Here is a 10,168-nt window from a genome sequence, read left to right as displayed (position 1 = left end):
CTGATTTCTTTATTGCAGGATGCCCTTTGATTTGCTTCTCCCATTGTAAAGAATCAGTTCACAAGTATTGTGGAAAAGGCCCTTCTATGTCAGACAGCCTGGAGAACAATTGCAGTTTGTGGGCACTACAAATGTAGATTGGGTTCCCCTATCAGGCCGCTGATATCAATCAAAAATATCCAGAAATCTTTTTTTATAGAAAGAAGTATTTCCTTTAAAATCAAAGATACATCTGCATCCTGGCAGGAGATTACTGGGCTGTTTTTAAATTTCACGGGTTCATTTAGATTTTAGAGGAAAGGGCCTTTCTGCTCTTACCAAATTCCAACAAACAGTTCTCCATCCATCAGCGAACAAAGGAATGATTAAGCAAACCAGGGAAAAGCTATGTTTATTGTCTATGTTATTATTATTCAAGTGTTTGTATCTGGCAGAGAAGAGGGGGGGATAGACAATAGAGACCATGATACCTTACTGTAGCCAGACTGTTATGAATTTGTTTGCTAAGAAGTACGCTGCTGCAGACTGCAACTGGGCAAATGTGCATAAGGATTTTAGCCTCAAAATGAGCTTCTCTCTCTCTGTTTTCTGGGACCCATTGTGCCTGCAGAAGCTTTGAATTCTTGCAGCTGCTGTGTTGAGCTTTTTAAATTATGATACAAGAAACAGGTGGTCACCGGAGCCTTTTAAAACACATTTATTAACAGATGCAGAAAAAATACAAATAAAACCATATTCCTCATCACCTGCAACTCCAACCGCCATTGACACAGAGAGTAAACCCATCTCTTGCCTTCCTGTCCCCCCCCCTCCAGGTACCTCCATAGAACTTATAGGGAAGGACACCTGCTCAAGTCTCATGGGGTAGTACAGTCAGTGGGGTCCAAAGAGACAGTGACATCCGCCTTGCACTGAATGACGCTGGGCACACCAGGCAGTAGCTGGCAGCTTTGCAGTTCTGGAGCCACTTCCTTCACACACACTGCCTGGAGAAAAGACAAAAGACAGGAAGAAAAGATAAGTGCAAGAGCAGATACTCCACCTGAGCCTCCTTTGTCGAGGGCATTTACTTATTTGGGAGTATGCCCTATGGACTTTTTATGTAATAGATTTCTTGGAGAGGAAGTTGGGGCTGTTGGTCTCCCTGGGCTTTTAACAATTCTACTGATACTCCAAGAGCCACTTTAAGTGAATGTAAGCCCCACTGAACGGCACTGAATTTATGGTACTTCTGAGAAGTACATCTTGCATGGTGATGCAATATGAATAAATGATACATATGCTTAATAGAGCTAAGATTTTTTCTTGCTCATAATTTTTTTTAAAAATTAGATTTTTAATTAGTTTATCAAAGTATAAAATACAAAGAAAAAAGTAGTGAAAAACTAAGAAAAGGGGAAGGGAAAGGAGGTATAATATACAGGGAGAAAAGGAAAGAAAAAGGCACCGACTTCAGACTCTCTTTAGCAGAGTAGAAGATAACACTACAACCACAACTTTCTGCTTTTACACAACAGTATGTACAAGCCATTTCTATAACAATAAGCCCATCTTAAGTTAACAAAGACAAAATCAAAGTTTCATTTTTCGTTTCATTGCAAGCACAAATTCCGGAAGCAATTTCAGAATAGGAGCAAGGTTAGATCTCTTCTTTGGATAAAAGAATCAATTTAACCATCTCTGCTTCTTGCTCCTAATTTCCATTGCTATCAATTTCCTACCCCAAAGATGCGTTTTCCAAAAGGCAACTGGACTTCGTTTTATCCTTGAAGTCATTTCACTTCTCATCCAGGAAGTTTCTTCAGTCACAATTGAAGACACTTCTTGGTTGTGAAGCGAAAAAAAAATCTTCAAGGAACAAAAGTCCAGTTGCCTTTTGAAAAACGCACCTTTGGGACAACCACGAGCTGGATGACCAAGAATCTCTAGACGGATTTCCTATGTTGTTTTCACTTGGTTGAAATGAGGAAAACTACGAATTGGGAATGGAGCTGCTATAGTACATATTATGGTAAAATAAAATGCAATACAGGGCTAACATAGACCACTGAACATAAAGTAAATGCATCAGAGACAAGATTTCCCCATTTATTTGTACCCATTCCCTGTGTTCTTATTCATGTTTATTCTTATTCCTGTTATCTTGTACATGAGTGACTAAATAAATAAATGAATAAAATAAAGATTCACGCTCATCGACGGGCGCCCCTAAGCATCTTCCCTCTCCCCCGAGTTTACTCTCCGTCCCATTCCCGGAGCAGCTTCTTACCAGGTTGCGCAGCCCGCCGAAATTCTGCCGCGACTCGGACATGGCGAGAGAGGATGCGGCGGGGCCGTCCTCGGCGCTACTGTCCGCAGCGCCGTTGTCGTCGGAGCGGCGCATGTAAGGTGAACGGCGGATGCCGGAGAGCAGCCCCGACGCCCTGCCCACCGAGTAGTAGCTGGGGCCGGCCGCCTGCTTGTACCACGCGCCGGCGGGCGGGCTGAGCAGCAGGGCCAGGGTGAGGCAGAGCAGCGCCAGGGTCGGTGGTCCGCTCATGCTGCCAGGGGTTTGAAACGGCTGGGCTGGGAGGTCGCCATCGGGCGCCTCCTTTTATACCGCCGGGGAGGCAGAGAGCGGGGACCAGCCAGGCGGCTCAGAAGCCCCCGAGCGGGCGGTGGAGACGAGCACGTGACGCGGCGCTCTCTCCGCAGGGAAGCTGCCTGCTCCGGCGGGTGGGGAGGGCGGCTGGTTTTGCTTTAGCTCAGAAGTCTTCAAACTTGGCAACTTTTAAGACTTGTAGCATAGCTGGCTGGAGAATTCTGGGAGTTGAAGTCCACAAGTCTTAAAAGTTGCCAAATTTGGGGACCCCTGCAAGTTTAGCTCTTTTCCCCGCGTCCGTTCCGGCGGCTTCCCTCGCGAGTTGTGGAGCTCCGCCACAAGTCCGCCTCCCGTTTCTCCTTTGGCGGGAAGAAATAAGACTCGAAGAACGACGCTCTGGGCTGGCTCCTCCGTCGAGAGGACGAGGCCAGAGTGAAGGTTCCCTGGGGGCGGGGGAAAAAGCGCGAGCCACTTCCCTCAACGACCGACGTTGCAGCAAACACGCGTCGCTAACCGAACCCCGCGAGTCATGGAAGCCCCCCCCCCCGCACTTGTAGATGCACTGGAAACATATAACAAGATGATTTGTTAGCAGAATAGTTTGTGGCTCGTGGGAACGCAGTCCATATCCCTCTCACATCTTTCCCCAATATTATTTAGCTTTAGCAGCATTGGCAACGAAATCTGACTTTGGCATATGAATCTATAGATAAGTGGTCTGGGTTTGTGTTTTATTTCTCTCAAATCTCCATGTGTAAACAATTTAAAATCTATTTTTTTTCAAGTGGTTCTGATGGTTAAAAAGGGGTTAACCAGGCTGTTGACAAGCCCTTTCCGCAATTGTGTTTATTTGCAGTGCAAATATCTACATTTATTGCTGCCTGTTATACAGGTAGTATTCAACAACCACAGACTAACAGAGTTGGAAGGGACCTTAGGTTATCTAGTCCAAACCCTCCCCTCAAGCAGGAGACCCTAAATGCTTTCTGACAGATGGCAATCCAGTCTCTTCTTGAAAGCTTCCAGTGATGAAGCTCCCACAACTTCCAAAAGGCAACTTATGTTCCATTAGTTGATTGTTCTAACTCAGAAAATTTCTCCTTATTTCTAGGTTGAAACTCTCCTTGGTCAACCACAATTGAGCCCAGAATTTATATTGCTAAAAATATTTGTAAAGTGAGTTTTACCCCATTTTACAACCTTTCTTGCCACAGTTGCTAAGTGGATAGTTGCATTCGTTAAGTTAGTAACATAGTTAAGTGAATCTGATTTCCCCATTGATTTCGCTGTTCACTTGGCCCCGTGACACTGCAACCATCATAAATATGGACCAGTTGCTAAGTGCTTGAATTTTGATCACATGACCATGGGGATGTTGCAAGGGTTGTAAAAGGGAGAAAAATGGTAATAAGACACTTTTTTCAGTGCCATTGTAATTTTGTATGGTTACTAAATGAACTGTTGTAAATCAAAGGCTATCTGCACTGCAATCCTTGATTCTGGACTGGACAATTGTTTCTTGCTAAAACAGGATGGTGAGAATAATGCTTTTAATTTTAACAGAATAAAAGTTTGTTCTTTCAAGTAGGTGGTTCACAGCTATAGTAAAATGCTGATCAATTACTAAGGAGAATATGAATCAGGAACCCTGGTAGCACCTTCTCCAGCTATCAATTTTTATTAAAAGTCATAATCTTAATCTTCCATGAAGCTCACTTCATTTCAGTCCATGAAAAGAATGTTTGCCTTAAAAGAGTATCTTAAAAAGAATTGTTAGTTGGAAAACCAGCTTCCTGTTTTTTGCTACCATACATGGCTCTTCTACAAATAAGATAGTGTTTGTTGCTGCCCTCTTACGTTATCTGGATCATCTAAAAATTCCTAATCCAGTTTAGTTGTAGTGCAATAACCCATGTATCAATGATATGGTGTACAGTATGCCTAGTTTTATTGTTGTATAACAAAATGTATACAATTTATAAAGCAAAGCCCCAATAGCAGTCCAAAATAATAATAAACTGTATGAGTATTTTAAGTTATATTGTGTTTTTCATTCTCCAAAGATAAAAATCACTCTGCCAGTTTTCAGCTATTTCCAATTGCAGAAATTTCAAAAGCCACACACAGTCACTTACATTGTGTGACTTAGCAGAGGTGAATATGCAGAATCTTGCAGAAATCCACATTCTTCATCACAATTTGGTAACAAAACCATCAACTTAGAAAATGACTTTTCATCAATACTTAGCCATCAAAAGCTGTAGTGTAACAGTGTTAAGCCTCTGTAAAACTTCACACCTATTGTTCCTTTATCTCAACACTTAAATTTTCTCCTACATGCCCTTAGTTGCCCCTCCTCCAAATTGTAGTCCCTGATAAGAATTTTTTCCTCTTGAACTTAGTGTTGTGTGAATACTAGTCAATTAAATTTTATTTAGCCAACAATGATTAATCAAAGCATGGCTGTCAAATACATTTATATACATTATATTCCAAATACATTTAGAAATATATTTCCAAAACATGGAAATATAGTTATTGCCTGAAGCCGGGCAATAACTCCTATAGAAAGCAGAAAAGCAGCTAAACTAAAATGAGGTCTATTTACAGCTAGAAATAAAACAGAGGCAGGTACAAAAATACAATTTTCATTTAATTAAAATTTGCTCAGGAGGACAAAGTTTGGGGAACATTGGGAAGAGCATATTTTTAGACTATAGTTAATTGTAGTGATCTGTTGTGTTTTACAAGACCCTGGTGTCATATTTGTGGCAAAAAAAAGCACAATTCTCCATGCTGTGGAAGATCCCGGAGCTCATCAAAAGTGGTGGGTAACTGTTCTTTTAAATGGATACTTTTTCCTTGATGGCTATTTAGTTAGCATCACTTTTTCATTTTCATACCATAAAGGGTTTCAATTGCACACTGAAGGCAGGGGTGGCATATCCAGCAATGATTAGCACCCACACGAGGATGAAACATCAGAAACAGTTGGTTTATCGCTGCATAGCTACTAAACTAAGCTCATGTGGGAATCTTTTGCCATAATCATTAGATTGAAAAAAGATCATGAATATTGCTGGCTTTCTCATACGTTTTATTCCATCATCTTTCTGTTTAACCGAAAAAAGAATTGGCCACGGATAGCTGCAGTCCTGGCTAGAACCAAACTTGAAGAATCACAATGTGGGTTGAAACAGGCCAGGAGCATTGCAAGGAATGACTCATTGGAATCACCCTGTAGAAATGATCTCTAGGGGATGGTGCTCATCTCCGTTTCAAAGCCGAAGAGCCAGCGCTGTTCAAAGACGTCTCTGTGGTCATGTGGCCGGCATGACTAAACGCCAAAGGTGCAGGGAACACCATTAACTTCCCACCAAAGGTGGTTCCTATTTTTCTACTTGCATTTTTTATGTGCTTTCAAACTGCTAGGTTGACAGAAGCTGGGACAAGTATGGCATGCCGTACATGGACCAACAATGTAAATTAACGTTTCAACTAGATTAGTAGAACCAAATAAAATGTAAAAAAAAATGTCCAAAAGTCAATGTCTAGGCTCATGATGGCGAACCTAAGGCACACATGCCAGAAGTGGCTCGCAACGCCCTCTCTGATGGCACACAAGCCATTGCCCCAGTTCAGCTCTGCTGGCCAGCTGGTCTTTGGGTCTCTGCTGAGCATCTGTGGGGGTGGGTGGGATGCAGGGTGACGTGTGTGCATGTGTGGGGATGAAGGGTGCATGCATGTGCCTCCCGCCGGCCAGCTGGTCTTCAGGTCTCTGCCGTGTATTCATGGGGGGTGGGGCACATGCAGAGGGTCACAAGTGCATGTGAGGGGGGTTGAGTGCATGTGTGGGGGCGGAGTGCATACATGGGAGTGTGTGCACATTGCATTTTGGGGATTTGGCCGCATGTGTGTTTTGGGCACTCCAACTGGAAAAGGTTAGCCATCACTAGTCTAGGCCATTTAACTATTGAAGCACAGCATTGTTTATATTAAAAAAATCAAGATACTGGACCACTATATAACTTTACAGCTGGTCACAATATGAACTATAGTTTGAGGTGAGATCCTGCAGTCACATTGAGGGGAGAATACTACACCCCATTTATATAGCGTGTCCCAGCAGAAGCCATGTGAGGTGCAAATCCTATTCAGGATTGTCCATCGCTGACATGGTCGTTCAAAGCCTAGCATCTTTTTTGAGGAGTCATTTATGCGTCTTCCTATAACTGGGCGTTCAGTGAATCATTTGGCTTTCCATTAAGAACTGATGTTAACAGTTGTTGGCCCAATATTGTGCAAGTGCCAGTGGGGGTTTCCTTGATTTGAGTCTTCCTGCTGATAAATGAGGAAGGTTGGCATTGCATTGGTAGTTGTTGTTAATAATTTTTCTGTATTTGCTCACTAGTATTTTCTCACTTCATAAGGCTGGCAGTGCTATATGGCTCAGAACAGGAAGCCAGCAAGTTAAGAGATGTTTTAATACATCCACTTATAATCCTCATGGTATTGTTGAGTTTGGCAGAATAAAAATTTAATAAACAATTATTGTAATGCAGGTCAAATGTGCAGCAAAAATGCTTGGCACAAGCCTGAACTATGGACTCCTTGACAACTTTTAGATCTAAATCAAGAGTTTATATTAGTAGAAATGTTTTCTCTGTTTTGAACAAGTCGATCCCATATTATTAAGTTAAAATTGAGGCCTAAAACTACAAAGGGTCAAGAAGTCAAGAATTTTTATTTGTCTACTAAAGCAAGGCATCAGTAATACACATCACAAAAAAGTGAGATTTGGGTGTTTTACGTTGAAGTTGAAAGTACACATTTTACAACAGTATTTAAAACAATAGTCTTAATAAAAATACAACTGAGACATCTATCTTACACAAATAATCCTATTTCATTTCAATCGACTGCTAAAATTGAAACTGGAGGTTTGCTTACTTGTTGCCTTCATACCAACAGTCATCACTTTCTTTGCGTTTTATAGACTTTGAGAGCTCAGCTGGTAGTACCATACATTGGGACATCTGTATTATAGGATGGTGGCATTGAGAAAATATTGCAATATATAATAACAGTTTTCTTCTCCTTGATTCTATATTGATGTTGGCAACTCTGGCAACTCAGAACGTATGTATAATATTCAGGGGACACAAAGGGATGAATCTCAACAAGCGTTGTGAATCCATGAGATCCAAAGGAAGCTGGGGGAGAAATCGTGCCCGAGTCATTCTTTGAACTTCCATTCCTGTCGGCACATTGGACAGTGCTGTTGAACTTGTTGAGAATTAAGCCACTTCAGTATGCAGTGCATGTGGAAACAGTGTGAACACTGTCCCCACACAAGAGGACAATCATCTCCAGGCACCTTACCTGAAAACACAAGTTTTAATAGGGCAAAATCAAAGGAATATTCATTTTAGGAGGACACACACACAAACACACACAAATTAAGATTAATACTTACAGTCAGGGCAGCATCCATTAAAAGCCATTCGACAAATGCCACAGTTTTCATCATTAGCAACCCAGAGCCAGGAAGCAACCCCATGCCAGCTCTTAATTTTCACCTTCATTGTAGTCAGACTTCTAAGGTCAGAATAGTATCTGAAAGGCAGGAAAAAAAATAAGGTTAACTGCAACTTCTTTTGTTGCTTTTTATATAGTCCCTTTAAAGACGAAAAACTGTTATTTAAAATAGCATTATTTTACACACAGCTTCATAGCTTATAAGAGATACTGGGCCATTGTTCTTGCTAACAGTTAAAACTTGGTACTCCTTGGTTGTTTTCTTGCAGAAGCTTCAATATTCAGCTAGGGAACATTTTCAGTGTCAGAAGGAATAGGATTTGCATTCTGTTTATAGTAGTTTGCCTGTGTGCATTGATGGGACTGTTTTCTTCTTGTTGATTAGTGGGATACTGTTTATCTCTTGATTGTTGGTCTGCTACTAATCCTGGTGTTAATCTCTGCTTATCTGGATGTTGATTGCTGATGAGGAGGAAGTGTTTTGGTCTTTTTGTTTCCTTTTTTATTGTCTCTTTTGAATAGTATGTAAATGTCTATGTAAATGATGAATGCATGATAAATATCTATTGCATTTACAAATTAAAAGATGGCACAAAGATTGTCTCTTACTTGGCAGAGGTCTCTGAGATAATTCTTAAATTCCATTAAACAACATTTCATATACCCTTTTAGTGGTACACAGGAGAAAAAAAATCTTAAAAGGTTGCTAAATAAGATGCAATTGAAACTTGATTCTCAAAAGGCCTTTTATGAGTATTTGGGGGGAAGAATTAAAATAGGAAATCTATCCTGCACAATGTTTTAAAGTTCACCCCTCTTTTGCTTGAAACTGGATGTTTAATTAGGAAACTAGCACAGGTGAATAAAAAATAAAGTTGCTTTAGGTATTAAATTCTTTAAAATTGTATTAAGCATTTTAGAAAAGACTGTAAAACATGAAACATGAAATGCATATAAGAATAAAAGAGTAAAATATAATTGTAGAACAAAAATAATCATGGAATCTAAAATGTAATGGAGCTTAGTTTTTCACTATATGGTTAGTTAATTATAAAGTTATGACACATCATTTACTAAAAGAAGACTCAAGAAAAGACGTTTTCACCAAAACGAATATAATGGAAAAACTCTTCCTACAACTTATCTCAGTTGATGCAATTTTACTGCATGCAGATAGCTAAACGCTAAAATAATCATGTCATTATAAATACTATAAAAATAGTTTGACTCTCTAATACTAACCCTCAGTAAAACGTAGCAGGTTTCTCATTCATTGCCAGCTTCACCATCACATTTTTTTCTTTACTTGCTCTAATATTGCAAACTTAAAACCAAGATTGTTTAATTAAACTCCACCTTCGGGGAAAAGGGCCGAATTCGCATTTTCAATTTTTACCTTTGCTTTCTCCTATTATTTAGTCAGATGAAACATTCTGGGCAATTCTAAAACTGGATATTATATTACTATCCCATTGTCTTTGTTTATAACGCTTGATATTACGACACTAGGAAAAACAGGGAGGCAACGGAGGAACAACAAAAAATGCACTCCTGCCAGCGGGTTGAGAGAGAAGGATCGGAACACTAGACTAGACTAGATGAATTCACACGACCACATTCATTCCCAGGTTTACCTAATCAAGTTGTAAATTCGCAAAGATAAGGCTAACACGTCACTGGGGGACAGCAATTGAGAGGCCAGCTGCGAACGCCGCCTGCCTTTCTTCCTCCCCCTCCCGTCCCCCCATAGCCAGAGGCTAAAGGAAAGCTCCACCCGCCGCCCCGCCCCTTTTATTGTCGTCGTCCCCCGTCTCCCCCACAATCACCCTTCGCGCCCAAACTCAGCTCTTCCCAACCCTACCCCCACCCCATCGGAGGTCCCCGCCCTCTCTAGCCACCCCTACTTCTTCTCGCAGGCCCCGCTCCTATAAAGCCTGGCCAAGGGAAGGCAGCCTTTTATTTCCTTCACGAAATCAAGCTTGTCCGCTGACGCTCTTTCCACCCCTCCATTCCTTATATCCTGCCTCATCCGTTTCCGGTCCCCGGTAT

The 10,168-nt window shown here is 41.1% G+C and overlaps 2 protein-coding genes across 6 annotated transcripts; both read right to left on the bottom strand.

Annotated features, from left to right (window-relative positions):
• Positions 1–681: 681 nt before the first annotated feature.
• Positions 682–2,954, bottom strand: NPB (neuropeptide B). Its single transcript, XM_081946717.1, has 2 exons — positions 2,270–2,954; positions 682–986 (listed from the first exon to the last, which is right to left on the bottom strand). Exons 1-2 carry the CDS (start codon positions 2,537–2,539, stop codon positions 858–860), a joined length of 399 nt encoding a protein of 132 aa, XP_081802843.1. The 5' UTR covers positions 2,540–2,954; the 3' UTR covers positions 682–857.
• A 4,352-nt stretch (positions 2,955–7,306) lies between these two features.
• Positions 7,307–10,151, bottom strand: ANAPC11 (anaphase promoting complex subunit 11; the record flags this gene model as incomplete). 5 transcript variants are annotated; one of them, XM_081935804.1, is made up of 4 exons in its annotated part: positions 7,307–7,963; positions 8,058–8,197; positions 9,362–9,475; positions 10,024–10,151. In XM_081935804.1, the coding sequence occupies 2 exons, from the start codon at positions 8,164–8,166 to the stop codon at positions 7,818–7,820; spliced, it is 255 nt and encodes an 84-aa protein (XP_081791930.1). In that variant the 3' UTR covers positions 7,307–7,817. The 5 variants fall into 5 exon arrangements, with proteins under 5 accessions (XP_081791930.1, XP_081791932.1, XP_081791931.1 ...); XM_081935806.1 differs by having other exon boundaries at positions 9,362–9,443; positions 10,024–10,144; XM_081935805.1 differs by lacking the exon at positions 10,024–10,151 and adding an exon at positions 9,754–9,819.
• Positions 10,152–10,168: the final 17 nt, after the last annotated feature.

The sequence above is a fragment of the Natrix helvetica genome (genome assembly GCF_964273705.1).
Source record: "Natrix helvetica genome assembly, chromosome: 1".
Lineage (NCBI taxonomy): Eukaryota > Metazoa > Chordata > Lepidosauria > Squamata > Natricidae > Natrix > Natrix helvetica.
This window is presented reverse-complemented; position numbering and strand designations above follow the sequence as displayed.

What these genes read in the sequence shown, in the direction of transcription:
- NPB (XM_081946717.1), bottom strand. Translation starts at nt 2,539, where the DNA reads ATGAGCGGACCACCGACCCTGGCGCTGCTCTGCCTCACCCTGGCCCTG. An exon ending in TCGGCGGGCTGCGCAACCTG is followed by an intron (nt 987 to 2,269) that starts GTAAGAAGCTGC and finishes TCTTTTCTCCAG; the next exon opens with GCAGTGTGTGTGAAGGAAGT.